The 18,071-nt window shown below is 37.5% G+C and overlaps 1 protein-coding gene across 4 annotated transcripts in view; it reads right to left on the reverse strand.

Moving 5' to 3' along the window:
- LOC109914264 (contactin-4-like) overlaps nt 1-18,071 on the reverse strand; it is a 1,378,312-nt gene that overhangs the window by 943,734 nt on the left and 416,507 nt on the right. For all 4 annotated transcript variants that reach the window (XM_048606641.1, XM_048606645.1, XM_048606643.1 and 1 more), the window contains one exon: nt 1,778-1,953. In XM_048606641.1, coding sequence (XP_048462598.1) covers nt 1,778-1,953 — 176 coding nt within the window. The remainder of the gene's footprint in view (nt 1-1,777; nt 1,954-18,071) is intronic.

Genomic DNA, 18,071 nt, shown 5'->3' on the forward strand with positions numbered 1-18,071 from the left:
AGAGGAGCAGGGAAGTTGACATTTCGGGTCTGGACCCTTCTTCAGAATTAAAGGGTCCAGACCCGAAACATCAGCTTTCCTGCTCCTCTGATGCTGCCTGGCCTGCTTTGTTCATCCAGCTCTACACCTTGTTATCTCGGACTCCAGCATCGGCAGTTCCTGCTATCTCCATTCATTCTTATAGTTATCAGTCTTAGTTAACGATCTCTAGAGGGGAAGGATGCTCACATGAATCCTATGGCAGAAAATAGGGTCAATCTTAATAAACAGTAAAGTTTTATTTAATTACATTCTGCCTGAGGTTCACAATTGTCTCTTGTGAGACATCAGACTCAAGTATAAACACACATTTTTCATACCAGAACAACCACCACCAAACTGCTTACTTCTTCTCAGGAACAATTCTTTATATCCTGGTGGATGAAGTTTATATAGTCATCAGTTAACGCTTTCAGATATAGTTTTATATAGCAATTATGTGACATTGTAAATCGGTTCCCTTCTTGAAAAGCACTCTGATTGATCCAAGGAACAGAAGAAGATTAAGAACATGCAGAGGAAAAGAAGGACAACACAATGTTAAAAAAGTCCTGTTTTTATCTGCATTTTACTACTTTCTCATTTATTCATGATTGATCATTTTAAATGCAAATTATACCAAATATTTTAACAGTTTTCAGTAAAATTAGTAAATTTAGTAGTATCTTAATGCATTTTACCAATCCTGTTCACCGCCTACTTCACGAAAATCCTAACCATGTTAAATCTGATGACTAATAAAAATGTTCATTACTGAAACAGGGAATGTTTGAAGAGTTCAAAATCCCAACTATCATTTGATGTTTCCATAAATTTCACTCAGACCAAGGTTAACTCTTAACAGCACCTCCTAATATCTTTGATGGCTTTTTTTGCAATGCATTCACAAACATTGTCGCCAATGTGTAGACATTAAAAGAAATTCTCCCCTTGTTTTCCAATGCCCCATTGACATTTAATTGCAGCAGTATTGAGAAGCTTGCATCTATATTTGTCCTTTGCATTAATAGAGCTTGACAAATGATTTTGTCAAATTTATCAACGTTTTTCATTTCACATCACCTATAATTTTATTAATAATATGGTACATTCTGAACAAAACATATACACAGCCTCTAAATATGAGGAAATACATTTATAACTACAGCAGTGTGCAAAATATACACGTGCAAATATGCAGAACTCAAAATTCTCTCTCTTTTGAAAAATGAATTATAGAATTTAAAAGTACATCAAAATTCTGTCCATTACACGTTGGCAATAGTTGTTACATTTTAATCAGCAAACAGAAATGCGGAAAGAATTGCTTCCCAAAATCATTCTGCTGGCTTTTTCTCCCAAAGTCAACTGTTTATTGAACATAACTAGATGCTCAGGAAATTAGCTCGTGGACAAGTTAAGAAGATAGGGCTTTCAATATATAAAATAATATTTTCTTGGTGATTAGGGCAAGATATCTGATATGAAAAACTTCTCCTACATTTTAGCTGAAAATGCCATCAGAAGAATAGATGATATATTTGAGTCCCTCATTCATTGCTGACACATATCACAAAATCAAATGTGTCCAGAGTCATTAGACAGAGAATTTTTTAAAAAAGTGAATGTGGGTGTAATTTTCCAAAACTTGCTGTTGGTAGGCAAAACTCCTTTCTTTTGCAAATCCAGAAAAATATTCTCAAAATTTTATGCAAAACAAAAGCAAGATTAATTTTGAAAATTATTCATTGCGACTTACATGCAAATTCAAACTTGGCTGCTTTGCTCATGATCGTGCCAAACAAATTTGTTGCGAAGCACTGGTAGGTTCCATAGTCCTGGGTCCTGTCTGGGTTAGTGATGACGAGATTGCCACCCACCAAACTATAGCGGTAACTGAGGCTTATGTCAATGTCTGTGCCGTTCCTTTGCCATCTGTGTCAAAGGAAAATTGCAAGAAATATTTCAATTGCATTGTCACAAATCTTAGTTTATTTTAATACGTGGATGAATATAAATGAATAATAGTACTTTTAAACATTGTTAAAGAAACACAGTTAACTACAGAAGGGAAGTAGGAATGAAATTACTTCATGTAAAACTAATGTATTTATGGGACTCAGATTCCCTTTAAATCTTCAATCTTGAAAGAAAGGTTTATTTTCTTTTTATTTTGGGTTCTCACTCTAACAGCTTTACTTAACATTGAGCCTTGCTTTCCAGTCGCTGATTATTAACTTTCAAAGTGGATCCTGCAACAAGAAATGGAAGTCAAGTGTTTTTCAATTGCACATTGTTTGGCAGAAGTGGCACCTTCTGTTGAACAATCCCTTCCAAGCACAAGATTGAATTAATGCCAGTCAAGTCAAAAAACTTCCTGACTTCCAGGCGTATTATTTTCATGACCTCTACACAATCAATGTAGCTCCTTCCAGGCCCTGGTCATCACTTTTACCCTGAGGTATAAGCAACACAAATCTTTACTGCTTGTAATTTTGTGTGATAATTCTCTCTATTCTATGAAAATATGTGTTACGAGTTGTCATTTGTAACTTGTATCAGTGCATAATAAGTTGGTATTGTTCCAATTTTATTTTCATAACTAGCAAACCCTTTTCTAAATAAACATATCACATAACAAGCAGGAGGAAACCTCCAAACAAAATCATTTAGGCATTCAAAACATCATCGTATCAACATAGTTGCATTGCAGATCCCTCCATGATACAAACTGAAAGTCAGCAAGTTAATAGTTCATTATTTACTTGGTCATTTCACACTTGCAATACAAGGTAGTAGATTCCAAAGCACAAATAACTTTTATTTGGCAACATCCTTAAAGTTGCTAAGATAGCTACTTTTGAATTGCCAGGAACTCTTACACAAATAAACTGCCCTTCATATGATTGTAATATTCATTTATGCCCCTACAAAGCAAGCTACATTTTCTGATGCTAATTTAATACAGTGATAGTTAGTCAAAAGTCCATATTTAAACTAATGATTGAGGAAATTACCCAGGGGGCTGAGCCAATCAACCTGAGTAGTTACTATTCTCTGACAGCACAAGGCCTTTATGCCATATGTGTTGCAATTTATTTCAGATGTTATTTTGCAGTACATGTACTCATGATCCTGGACAAAGCAAATTTATGCTCTGATCTAGTTAGGGACCAGTAATGTTTTGTTTAAAGATGGTGAAGTTTGAAATACCAAGCACTTAATTAAAATAATAAAACAACAGCATTCCATGGCTTTAAAAAACCAAAATAAATTTTTGAACTATAAACTGAGAAAAACAAAACAATCTAGAAACAACATACATCCACCTGCAGGGACCTGCTCTCTGCCATAAGTATATGCAAACCTTCCACCTTTTTTGAAACATCTGTGAGACTGAGGAGCCAATATTTCTCTCCTGCTTTCTCCATGGCAATGCCTTGTTAACTTTGTCCGAGTTAATTTTTCTAACCCATCAACTCTCCCCTTCCTCTTCAGTGTGAATTGTCGTGGGAATTTGAAATGTGATATTCTTGGTATCTGACCAGATCAGTGCAAGACGAAGAGTCAACACCATGTTCAAATTTTCAGCAATATTCAAATTCAAGGAAATATGTAGTTGAATCATGAAGAGAGTGTTTGAAGTTTCAGTAGGATATTGCCAGATACGGTAAACCACAGTTTTAAAGAGAGCTCTGATACTGTGAAGCCTTTTTTGAATTTGAACAGTCTTAACTAAAATATACTAAAAAAAAGAAAATATTCTGCACTGTGGCACTAATCACCAAAGGCTTCTGGTTGGGGTATTCCTACCTAGGTATTCTCTCATCAACCAGTTCAGAGATGGAATTATATACCTCTGGAGCAGGTGAGACTTGAACCGGAGTTTAAATGACTTCTGTAAAAAGCAGTGGTGGAGAATAGGCCACTGTAGATCACATGAATGAGAAGTAGTATACAGAATGCAACTTATTGAATGATAGAAAAAGCACAATTTACATTGACTGGTGAGACTTTGAAGTTGTCCCTATCAGGAGGCAGAAATGACACATCTTTCTCCATCGGGACCATGCACTTGACTGATTCTTCTCGACCCTAAACCTATGACATCATCAGATTGGGTGGGGCTTAATGCAGCTTCACCATGAACTATTCAGAACCAATATCTTACACTATATTTCCTCAAACATTATCCTCCATTGACAGCATTTATACCCGCAGATGTTTAACTGTATTTAAATTCATTGAACTATCTCTCTCCCCCATTCACTGACTTCGCAAATTCAGACAGCCTGAAAGATATACATAATTCCTCCAAAACATACGTTCTGCAGACATGGGAGATTACAATGCCATTTGGTCGAACATTGTTGACCTGGGATGTTGATCTTCTGCAAATAATTTCTCCACCAGAGGATCTTGCAGTGCTCAAATGTTTACTGTTGAAGATATTGTTCCTGCTAAACCAAGGAGTTTGTTAATTCATTTCTTGGGAGGATGTTAAATGTCTTGAATTCACTTTGCAGGGGTTTTCATCCCTGCCAACTCAGATATTTGTTACTTAATATCATCTGGATATGATTTAATCTCATAAATGCCCATTTTGGAATACAGCTAATCTGTCAAACTAAGTACTTTCTTCCTCAAATTACCTTAAATTTTCAGATCATGCAGGTTACCGTTTTCATGATTGCATCCTGATGAATCTGTGAACATTGGTCTGGCCTCCATGAAGTCATATACAGGTCATCTCCATGTTTTTTTAAGCAATTGTTTACTCCCAATCTGCTGATAAATCTTTGATTAAGTATACAAGCTTGTTACTTTGAGTAAGTAGGATCTCTTTATGCACTGTCTGAGGTTGTGTAACCAGTGAACTAGATGTTTCTGCACCTTTAGTTTTATTACAGGAGGATTGCTACTTATCCAACATTCTGATTAATGGCAACTGATAACTTTTCCCTAGAAGACAAAGAACTGAAATGTTGTTCTTCAAACTATCAACTCATAATCTGACAAAGTCAAATCTGCTATATCATTTAGGTCAGCAGATTTATTTTCTGTCTAAGCAACTTGAATTGAATTTCATCAAGAAACTCAAATCATAGTCACAGACTTACACAACATAGAAACAGAACTTTCAGTCCAGGAAAAAAATGCCCCATCCTTTCAACCTCTCCCTCTAGCTCAAATCCTACAATGCCAGCAACATCCTTGTAAATCTTTTCAGAAGCCTTTCATGTTGAACAATATCTTTCCTGTAGCAGGGAGACCAGAACTGAACGCAGTACTCTACAAGAAACCACACCAATATTCTACACAGCTGCAACATGACATCCCAACTCCGATACACAATGCACTGACCAATAAAAGCTGTCTTCTTCACTGCCCTGTCTATGTGAAACTCCACTTTCAAGGAACTATGTGACTGCACCCCTCGGTTTCTTTGTTCAGCAACACTCCCCAGGGCCTTACCATTAACTGTACAAGTCCTGCCCCGATTTGCTTTACCAAAATGCAACACCTCACATTTGTCGAAATCAAACTCCATCTACCATTCTTCGGTCCATTGGCTCATCTGATCGAGGCTCCGTTGTATTCTGAGATAACCTTCTTCACTGTCTACTACACCACCTATTTTGGTGTCATCTGCAAACATACTAATGTTACCTCCTATATTAACATACAACTCATTCATATCAATGATGAAAAGCAGTGAACCCAGCACCAGTCCAGCCCAGAGACACATGCTGGTCATGGGCCTCCAGTCCAAAAAGCAACCCTCCACCACCCTCTTTCTCCTACCTTCAAGCTAATTTTGAATCCAATTGGATAGCACTTCCTGGGTTCCATGTGATCTAACCTTGCTATACAGCCCATCATGTAGCATCTTGTCAAATGTTTTGCTGAAGTCAACATAGACAATATTTACCACCTTGCCTTACTGGGCAGGTCTTTGGCTGCTGTCGGTCTGAGCACTGGGATTCCTTGAGGCCTTGCAGAAGCACTGGAACTGTGTTTGAAGACCTCGTAAGGAAGATGAATTCTTTTTAAACTTTTTGTAACTCAAAATTGTGCCAGATTTTGGCGACAGAACACTTTTCACTCTATCTTTCTCGATATATGTCACAATAAATAACTCATAAATCATTCACTCACTTCTTCAAAAAACTCAATCAAGTTAGTGAGACATGATTTCTCTGGCACAAAGCCATGTTGATTCTCCCTAATCAGTCCTTGCCTTTTCAAATGCATGCACATCCTGTCCCTCAGAATCCTCTCCAACAACATGTCCACCATTGATTTCAGAATTACCAGTCTATTGTTCTTTGGTTTTTCCTTACCACCTTTCTGAAATAGTGGCACCACATTGGCCAACTTCCTGTCCTCTGGCACCTCACCCGTGGCTGTTGATGATATAAATATGATACAAAGACAATGTTGTCGAGGAGAATACTGAGATACAGTCTATTTGACTAGACGGGATTGAGGTTCATAAGGAGGAGGTGTTAGCAATTCTGGAAGGTGTGAAAATAGATAAGTCCTCTGGGCCGGATGGATTTATCCTAGGATTCTCTGGGAAGCTAGAGAGGAGATTGCAGAGCCTTTGGCTTTGATCTTTATGTCGTCATTGTCTTCAGGAATAGTGCCAGAAGACTGGAGACTAGCAAATGTTGTCCCCTTGTTTAAGAAGGGGAGTAGAGACAACCCTGGTAATTATAGACCAGTGAGCCTTACTTCGGTTGTGGGTAAAGTGTTGGAAAGGATTATAAGAGATAGGATTTATAATCATCTGGAAAGGAATAATTTGATTAGGAATAGTCAACACGGTTTTGTGAAGGGTAGGTCGTGCCTCACAAACCTTATTGAGTTCTTCGAGAAGGTGACCAAACAGGTGGATGAGGGTAAAGCGGTTGATGTGGTGCATATGGATTTCAGTAAAGCGTTTGATAAGGTTCCCCATAGTAGGCTATTGCAGAAAATACGGAGGCATGGGATTGAGGGTGATTTAGCGGTTTGGATCAGAAATTGGCTAGCTTTAAGAAGACAGAGGGTGGTGGTTGATGGGAAATGTTCATCCTGGAGTTCAGTTACTAGTGGTGTACCGCAAGGATCTGTTTTGGGGCCACTGCTGTTTGTCATTTTTATAAATGACCTGGATGAGGGCGTAGAAGGATGGGTTAGTAAATTTGTGGATGACACCAAAGTTGGTGGAGTTGTGGATAGTGTGGAAGGATGTTGCAGGTTACAGAGGGACATAGATAAGCTGCAGAGCTGGGCTGAGAGGTGGCAAATGGAGTTTAATGCGGAAAAGTGTGAGGTGATTCACTTTGGAAGGAGTAACAGGAATACAGAGTACTGGGCTAATGGTAAGATTCTTGGTAGTGTGGATGAGCAGAAAGATCTCGGTGTCCATGTGCATAGATCACTGAAAGTTGCCACCCAGGTTGATAGCGTTGTTAAGAAGGCGTACAGTATGTTAGGTTTTATTGGTAGAGGGATTGAGTTTTGGAGCCATGAGGTCATGTTGCAGCTGTACAAAACTCTGGTGCGGCCGCACTTGGAGTATTGCATACAGTTCTGGTCACCGCATTATAGGAAGGATGTGGAAGCATTGGAAAGGGTGCAGAGGAGATTTACCAGGATGTTGCCTTGTATGGAGGGAAGGTCTTATGAGGAAAGGCTGAAGGTCTTGAGGCTGTTTTCGTTAGAGAGAAGAAGGTTAAGAGGTGACTTGATAGAGACATACAAGATGATCAGAGGATTAGATAGGGTGGACAGTGGGAGCCTTTTTCTTCGGATGGTGATGGCTAGCACGAGGGGACATAGCTTTAAATTGAGGGGTGATAGATATAGGACAGATGTCAGAGATAGGTTCTTTACTCAGAGAGTAGTAAGGGCGTGGAATGCCCTGCCTGCAAAAATAGTAGACTCGCTCACTTTAAGGGCATTTAAATGGTCATTGGATAAACATATGGATGATAATGGAATAGTTTAGGTTAGATGGGCTTCAGATTGGTTTCACAGCTCGGCGCAACATCGAGGGCCGAAGGGCCTGTACTGCGCTGTGATGTTCTATGTGCTATGTTCTATCTCAGCAAGGGGCCCAACAATCTCTTTCCGAGCTTCCCACAATGTGCAGGGCCCCTGCAGGATCCACTTGCTGTGGCGAAGAGGGTATCAGCAACATGAGAAGATATAGGAGAGGTTTTGCACAGAGTTTGAGTCGTTGGGGACCAAACTAAAAAGAAAGATCTTAAAAGATTATATTCATCACTATTTTTCATTTTTGGAAGTAACACACTCCCTGCTTTAGCTTCAATAAAAATCCAAAAGGCTCATTCTTTCTGAAGACACATAGATTGATTTTCTGTATTACAGATTTTCCAACCAATCTGAGCAAGGAAGCTTACAGAACCTACAATGTTTTTGTATTGTTAAAGATTTGGTGAAATTACATATCTCAGTAATCCTATTCAGCTTGTCAAAGGTCATAAATAGTTGGAGAGCAGGTTGTTCACTCTTTACCTGATGTGGATAATTTTGCTTACATTTCACTGTACCTTTCTGAGATATATCTGATCAGGTCCTGGGGATTTATCTACATTTATGCATATTAAGACTTTCAGTATCTTCTGTAAAATGGACAATTTTCAAGACATTACTATTACTTTCCCCAAGTTCCCTAGCTCCCATGTCCTTCGCCGTAGTAAATGCTGATGCAAACTATTAATTTAGTATCTCTCACATCTCCTTTGGTTCCACACATAGACAGGCTCATTGATCTTTGAGGAGCCGTCTTCTCTCCCTAGTTACTCTTTTGCCCTTAGTGTATTTGTAGAATCTCTTTGGATTCTCCTTCACCCTATTTGCCAAAGCTTTCTCATGTCCCCCTTTTGCCCTCCACATTTCCCTCTGGAGAATACTCCCACTGCCATTATACTCCTCTCAGGATTCACTCAATCCCAGCTGTCTGTATCTCCCACATGCTTCCCTATCCTTGATCAGAGCCTCAATTTCTCTCGTCACCCAGCATTGCCTACAGCTACTAGCTATGCCCTTCACACTGACAGGAACATAATGTCTCTGAGCTCTTGTTATCTCATTTTGAAGGCCCCCCAATTTCCAACCTTCCCTTTACCTGTGAACAGCCTCCCTCACTCAACTTTTGAAAGTTCCTGCCTAATACCACCAAAATTCACCTTATTCCAAAGTACTTCCCCACTGACACAAATGTGTTGTATTTCTCATGTCCATCCTCAGCATTTGTTTCTTCGAGTAAACCTTGTTGATTTTTAGCATTTAAAAATTTCTTCAGTGATGATAGGAATGGAAAACATGTCCACAACTCCTGCAATGTCTGACTTATTTCTTGCAGACAGCACGAAAACATTCTCTTATTCCAACTGTTTTAATCTCAATAGATTATTTACTCTTTTTCAGTTTTATCATAAAGAACAATGAAATCTTCTCCCTTGTGCACTTTGACTGCCAGTAATCATTTCTGATGTGGTTGTCCTCATGGAACTAACTGAAATCCTTTAGAAACCTCAATGATAATCATGTAAAGGCAAGCGAGCATGCTCAAAAGTGAGAAGTGTTGCTTGCCAATTATGCATAAATCTTTAACTCTTGTCATAGCTGAGCATTGCCTGTGTTTTTATTGTTTCATAACGGTGATGCGGACACTTAATATCGGCTATTTAGCCTGTTCTTTGCACTATTGACAGAATGCTTACAGCTTAAATAACAGAGAACTTTTGTTTATTTCCAACGGTAAAATTGTTCTTCACCTCCCCAGACTTGTCTGCAAGTCTTCTGCTTTCTCCTTTCAGCATAATTTCAATAGCCTTCTCCAAATTCAAACCTTTGTTTGACTGAAAGAAATCTGACAGAGTCATTATTAATTCAAGCTACATTTGTGTTTGTTTTGCATTCTGCTTCAAAGCTCCATAGCCACAGTTCTCCATTAATCCACACAGTATATTTGTGAAATTATCTACAGATTCCCATGGATATTGAACTCTTCTGTTAAATCTTGCCTCTTCCAATATTTTGTTCGTTTGCAGATTGAATTAATTATCAAAAGCTGTCAGAACTTCTCCAGAAGTTTTGGTGTTTTCTTTTATATTTTGGAAATAGATAATCAACTTTACAACCTGTTGTATATCAGAGCATACTTAGTTGTTCATCTTGAGATTTAGTATTTAAGTTTGAAATAGTTTTGTAAATTAAGAACTGATTTCTCTAGGTTATCCATTCATATGTTGTGTGGGTCAGCTCTCACGTTAAATATCAATGGAAATATTAAATCTTAATGGAAATTTTAATTACCCTGTCATTTTTTCCTAATGCACCTTTTAAAAAATTATTTAAAATTGTTTAAAATCCATAGCATTTAAAAACTTCTGTTTCTCTGAATGATTTAATGATACTGCACTCAAGAAAGTTTGGTGATCTTAAAGCTTATACTCATGCATAAAAATCAATACTGCTTTAATTCTCTTGCCTTAAAGTTTCTTCAACTTTTCTATTATACTGAGTTTAAAAGTTGAACTATTGTTCAAACTTGTTGCGGTCTGCAAACCTTTAAACACCATTATAGCTATGCTTTATGGTATTCTTCCAAGAAAGCTTTATTTACAAAGTATTTTCTACATGATAATGCTGTAGTGTTTCAGAGACTTATATAGTCACAGCGTCATACAATATGGAAATAGACCCCTCAGTTCAACCAGTCCATGCCAACCATAATCCCAAACTAAACTAGTCTCAACCTCCAGTACTTAAACCGTATTACTCCAAACATTTCACATTCATGTGCTTACATAAATGTTATTTAAATGTTGTAACTGTCCCTACCTCCATCACTTCCTCCAATCATTCCACACATGAACCACTCTGGGTAAAAAAAAAATGCCTCTTATGTCTTTAAAATCTTTTTCCTTCCACCTTAAAAATACACCCTCTAGTCTTGAAATCCGCCCCCCTAGGGAAAAGACACCTGCCATTCATCTTATTTCTACCCTCGTGATTTTAATAACCTCTGTAAGATTATCTCTCAACCTCCTACACTCCAATGAAAGAAGTCCCAGCCTATACAGCCTCTCCTTACAGCACAAACTCTCCGTTCCTGGCAACATCCTGGTAAATCTCTTCTGAATCCTCTCCAATTTATTAGTGTCTTTCCTATAACGGGAGGATCAGAACTGGGCACAGTCCTCCAGAAGACACCTCACCAATGTCCTGTACAACCTCAACAAAATGTTCCTACTCTGACAATTCAAGAAGTCTGAGCAATGAAGGCAAGCATGCTAAAAATTTTTACTTCTTTTAAGCTCCATTTTTTTAAAAATGAGCACCATTTCTTTGTAAGGCTGACTGGGGATTTTGCTTTCTTTAAAATTAAAATGTTGGTTTTTCACATTTTGCCATCAAAATGGAGGACTTCCCACCTTCTGCAGCCCAGATGGACCTTTTCCTCTATTTTTTAGGGAACACAGATGCTTTCTCATCTGACATCATTGTTTAGTTAAACATCTGTGGTTGCAGCCTAAATAAATTTTCCTTCCAAAATCTTGGTTTCAATCATAAATATTCAAATCTTATTATGATCTTTAAATTCTTCTAATTGTCTTCTTCTGTTAAAAACTCTGTTCAAAATCTTTTAACTTGCCCCTTTGAGAGTCTCCTGATACTATGGTATAAATGAATATCCCTTACGAACCTGCTTGTTTTGAAAGGTACGTCTTCTTTTGCAATTATGCCTTTCCCAGCCTGGTCTTTTATGTCATTATTTTCAAGTTTTATCCCCTTGCTCATTGCGATTTCTAATTTTGTCTGAACTGCTCTCCAGAATCTGTAACTTCCTAGAAAGTTTCATTCCTTTTCATAATCCTCCTAGCCCACAGTTTTTTTTTTCCCCCCTGTTCCTCTTACCAGTTCCAAGGTAAAAGTTTTCTTCTAGAGCACTTCTTTGACAATACTGCTTTTCTCTACATGAAGCTAACTATATCTCTATTCAAGCATTCTTAAATCAGAAATGTTCTTAACGTGGTAAATTCACTTTTCTTCTGACAGCTAGACTATTTTTTTCCCAGATACTTGTCCCCCTGTTTGTTACCTTGAGATTTATGAAACAATTCCCACTGCTGATCACTGTGTGGTACTTTGCTGTATCAACTACTGATGGCTTGTGGCTGAGGTGGAATGCTGCTACCAATTCTCCTTTCTACTTTTCAAAATAAAACTTTACTAAAAGAACAAGAAAGGTACAGCACAGGAACAGATCCTCTGGCCCACTTTACACACAATGCCTTTCTAAACTAAAATCCTTTTACCTCTACATCCTTCTGTCTACTCATTTTTCTGTCAATATCAGGTTATAAAGCCTCTCGTGGGGCACTGCAACATAAGCACAACCCAATGATTATGGAAAACATAGCAGAGCTTTCTTGAACGGTCGAATTAGTTCAGAGTGGGAGAGGATAGACCACTGAATTCTCATGAGAAGAACATTTGTTTGAATTACAAGATGTAGTTCATTGAATAAAAGCACATGGTACAGGTTACATTGACTGGATAGATGGAATTGCAAAGACTACATGGAGCCAGAGATGTCACATGTTTCCATTGACATCTTACGCTTCTCCTACAACCAAGATTGTGTGACGTCTTCAGACGGGACATAGCTTAATGTAGCTTCAACATTAACTCTTTCATAACCGTTATCTTAGCCAACAATAAAGACTTCTCTCTAGTGAGGAGGTCATTGTTTTGATGTCATCAATTTCAATTTTTTGGCGAAGATCAAGAGAGGTGAGTTGGAAAAAATAATATTCACACAGTGTATTGTTGGAGCACAGAATTCATTATCACTTTAATATTATGGGCCATTGCATCTTTTACAGGGAAATTAGACAACTATTACAAACAAAGGAAATTGCAGGTTTGAGAAGAGACAGCCAGGAATTCAGTGAATCTTAAATTCTTCTTGGAAGTATCCAGCAGAGGCCGATGATTATGTCCTATGAACGTCTTTCATTCTGCAGTCAGTTGCTGGGCGAGTTTAGTTATTATTTACAAGGAGACTCCATCACTGGTATGTAATTATCAGTTTTTTACATATTTAAATTCATCAGGGCGATGCACAGTAACTATATGATAATGAAATACCTGTTACTTCGGTTTATGATGGTGTCATCTAAAAGCTGCACCAACAACATCCATTAACCTTATTTTGAGAAAACCATCACCTACTATGCCAACATGACATTCGATTTTCCCATACCAACCATTCTTTCAGCTTCACGAAGTAAGATTGTCTAATTAGTGCCAATTCATGCTAAATTAAGGCTTCATGCTCCACAATTTGTTTTAAATTAATTCAAAGGTACTCCTAAAATAACTTGCCTGCAGAAATTATGATTAAATTCACTGAGCTAATTTTGAAACCTATCTACCCTTCTGCCCTTTGTAGTACATGCATGCCATTTAGTTCGTTTTTTTAATCAAAGAGTAGGATAATTTGTTTTAATTACAGCAGCTCATGAAGCCTAATTGCATTAATGACATTCATATGAAAGGGTGTTGCATGTTGACTATCAATTATTTAGTTAATATATTATTAAATATCATGATATTATCATTTCAAATAAATTCATACAGCAGAAAAATAATTTTAAATCCTTATCTATGCTACCAAAGCTTTTTTAAGTGTCTCCTGACAAACTATTAAGATTCGATGTTAATCCTCTAAGAGTATTTTATTAAAACAAATAATGTTTTTGGCTGGTTTGGGAATTTTATCCTGAACAAGATGTCATTCTACTGCCTGGAAAAGCTAGCAATGAATATGACTGTAAATCTCTCATCACCCTAATATGCACATTGTTTACTTAAAGAAATGATGTACAGGACAGTGTAAGCAATCATATAACAAAGACTTTCTTCTGGAAACAGAAGGGCAACATTTTCTGTCAAAAGTAGAATTCAACAGTGAAATAGGTGCTTCAAACTATTAATAAGAAGCATACTCTGAGTGACTTTCTGATAATACTCTGCTCCAATCTTGTTCAAATTTGTTCTAAAATAGCTTTTATTTTTACAGTAGTTATCTTCATCGTGAATGGATACACTTTTGAAAATGAACTTGATTTTAATTCATATTTTTTTTTAACCTTTAATATCAAGTTGGACTTTGTCTGATAAGGTGCTTTTTGTTAAAGTGGCATACTATTTCTGAGAAATATTTCCACCTCAACTGTTTTAATTATGCCACAGCTTATATAATTTGAACTATGAAGCTCATGCTGCAGAAATTCCTGGGCGGTAAAGAAATCCCCCTGTGATTATCTTCAGTAAATTTGTAGAGAAAGCACCAAGCTTTGTTGGCAACAATCGACCCTTGACTGTCACACACACCGTTACTCTTTTATTTGTTAACGGTGCAGAAGGGAAATTTGCCTGGTATCACAGGATGCCGAAGTACAATATTCCACAGATGAAAGCTCATTCATCATTGGCTTAACAGAGGAAGGCAACCAATTCATGCACACTAATTCAAAAAAACATGACAGTAAAAAAAAACATTACTAACAAGCAGATAGGCTTAAAGCTGTTCAATTGATAAGTGAATATTGTAAATTTGTCAGCTCGTTCACAAGCCTGTGAGATAAATTGAGATGAATTTAGATAATCTTGAACATTCATTTTGTCATCAGTAAGGAACTGTAGCTGAGCTACTGCCTTAAACCTTTGCCATGCCCACATCTAATTATTAGTACAGTTCATCTTAAGAATTTTAAAACATTATTAGATAAAGAAACAATTAGGTTATAGCTACAGCAAAACTTGGTTCATTCAATCGATCAGAAAGCTGTGTGGATCCTAACAGGAGTTTCCTGGTGTTCAGGGGAGACAGTTCAGCAAGCCAAATTTATGCATTATTTACTTTTAAGTGAACACTGGTTGATGAAGACTCTCGCTGAAGGGTTAAAGATTCGCCTATCACCTTTGTAAACATTCTTGTTACAACACATATTGCTGTGTCATAGAATCCCTTAACATTGGGCAACTGCAGGAAGCAGCACCAGTGCGAAAGGACCCATTAAGACCCTGATAGCACTTTAACAGAAACAATCACGAAATCAGTTGGGGAAGTGTCAAGGAAGAGCACTTGATGAAGCAATGAGCACCAATGGAGAAGAGCAAGAGGTGGTGACAGGCAGCGAGGAGGGCCAGTAGGCTGGGAATCGAGTTTAACAGCTGCTGAGAGTCTTGAAACAGTAGCATTGAATAATCAGCTGGAACTTTTCATGTGGACCTTTAAGAACTGAATTTCTTGCCAGGAATGTTATTCCAACATCTGTTTTGGCAAGCAAGATTGAGTAAGTGGAAATTTTAAAGCACGGAGCTGAGAAACTCCTAAGAACAGAAACAAGCCCTGGTGTAGTTCTGTTGACTAACATCATATCTGTTTCTGCTGAGACTTTTGTTTCTAATTTAAATGAAGTTCTTGCTTGTAAACAATATAAGCCCAGCTTGGGAGTTCCAAAATGCAAGCAATGGTGCTCTTTCACAATCAAAGATTTGTTAAGAAGAGATATGAAAGAGGATTCAATCATTCAGGGTGATGACCCATCCACAACTACTAGCAACTCCCTCAAAAAACCAAAGAGATTTAGAGGGGAGAAAAGCAGACAGCGATTGTAGAGGCCAAGATGTAGGTTAATGTGATATACTTAGAATCCAATAGAAACAGGGTATTAGAGCAACAAGATTTCTACAGAAGAGGTACAGCATGTTGCTGTGTGAATACTTTGCCTTTCAGAGATTTCCTCTTTGAGTAGTCTATGTATTGTGCGTGTATAACTTGGCAAATCTTCCTGTTAAAATGTCTGCTTTCAGTTTGTGGGCTGCACACACAAATCAATTGGTTCCTTTGATGCCTGTTTCATAACTTGTAATGTGATTTGCTGTTTTCAATAAACTAACCTGTTGATTGAATCAATCCCTGATGAGCAATTTCTTATTGGATCATTATCACTGACCTGACATGGTAAACAGTGGTAGAAAACAATATGCTGAAGTGACATTGAAGAAGGAAATTAGTGCAAAACATGGCTGACAATCTTAAATTGAGCTCAGTTACATCATGTAACCCTCAACGTGTCTGTCCCTTACAATGTTAGAGTGTGTTGTAAATCTATCTTGCAGGTGAGCAAACAAGTTCCAATCGAGAAACCAGTTCAAGTTTCTTGAGAAAGGCAAGTCATCAAGTTTTGTGCCAGATTGATAACAAACAGTAATGTCGAAGATATATTATCAGAATATCCTCAAAATTCCATCATTTAAGTGAGGACAGAGCAAATCTAACAAAATTGAAAATGTTTGGACAGCATTCAGACCTATGCTTTCTCGATTCTAGAGCCGTATTCAAAGCAGTAAAGCAAGCCATTCAGGCAAAATACTGTAGATGATGAAAAGAGAATGCTGGTGAAACTCAGCAAGTCTGGGAGCATCAGTCAAGAGAGAAACAGAGTTATTGTTTCAAGTCCGCTACATTTGTTCTGATACATTCTGAAGAAATCATACTGGATGAGAATTATTAGCTGTTTCTCTCTCCATAGTTGTTGCCAGATCTGAGTTACTCCAGCATTCTCTGTGTTTGTTTACAGAAGCCGTTAAGATTAGCTTAACAATTGGATATGATGGTCTACAACAGATTTAACTGGTCAGTATGAACGGAAAAAAAGGGTAAAAGATTCCCAAAATATACTAACCATATAAGAAAAATAAGACTCGGATCAAGAAATTCCACTTTCATTTAGTGTTCATGTCATTCAAGGAGATGCTTACAAATCCTCAATGCAAATTTGACAGTTGTCACATTCAGTAAGACACCTGAACATAACAAGATGTGCACAAGGTGATACCGTCTGAAAGTTGGGCATTTCCTGAATGCCTTCAATCAATTCTGCAGGGCAAGTGACAGAAAAGGTCCTTGGTAGAGGCAGTGCATTCATGCAAAGGCTGATACAGGGGGAAAGAGTAACGAAACAGATAACACACAAGGAGGACACTTAAGCCACAATATAAAAAACCAGAGTCATAAGTAAGATGTGATCAACAAAACCAGATTCTGACAGTATACACAAGGCAAAAAGTCATAATCCTTGATACAACTGGGCCAGTACTTGCAGGCATACCAGCAAAGCATGAACCCATGCTACTGTAGTTACAGCCCATGGAATCAATCATATCTGAGACATTGGAGTTCAAGTAGGGGTAGCAAGGGACAGCCCTGTTGCACCCTGAAGCATACTATCCACTCTTCTTGTTCAAACATAATTAGTTATGTGAAATGAAAGTATCATGGATGCAGTTATTGCATCCTTCAGTTAATTTGGATGATTCTGCTATTCCAGACCAGAGTGATGGTGGTGGAATATAAATTTTTGCGATGCATGTTTCATGCCTTAATATCGACACAACTTAACAGTACGTTGAACTTTTCGAAACCCAGACAACTCATAGATGTTATTGAATTGATTGGTCATTGAGAATCTACTGTAAGATGGCGTGTGTAAATCACGAGATTAATTCAAACAAAGAAGACAAAAATATGAATGCAAACAAGCAAGAAACAAAAATGGACTTTAAAAATCTTGGTGTGTGCGCAAAATGAGAAGCTTACTTGAGAAAAATGTGATCCCATTACAGGCAGAGAAAAGAAAATTTATAATGGGAAATGACATTGACATTAAATAACTACATTGTTCCTGTCTTCACTGAGGACGATACAAGAAAATGCCCAGAAATAATTGAGATTTAAGCCAACAGTGAGAATAATAAACTGAAAGAAATTAGTTTTAACTAAGTAGTAATGAACAAAATCAAAGAACTGAAAGTCAGTAAGTCACCAGGACTTATGGTCCTTTTTCCCAAAATGTTGAAATAGGAGGTAGCCATGGAAATAATGTTTGCGCTGATGGTCATTTTTCAATATTCTATAATTTGTGGAGCTGTCTCTACAGATCAGAAGGCTGCAA

This window comes from Rhincodon typus, chromosome 16 (genome assembly GCF_021869965.1).
Source record: "Rhincodon typus isolate 14 chromosome 16, sRhiTyp1.1, whole genome shotgun sequence".
Taxonomy (NCBI): domain Eukaryota; kingdom Metazoa; phylum Chordata; class Chondrichthyes; order Orectolobiformes; family Rhincodontidae; genus Rhincodon; species Rhincodon typus.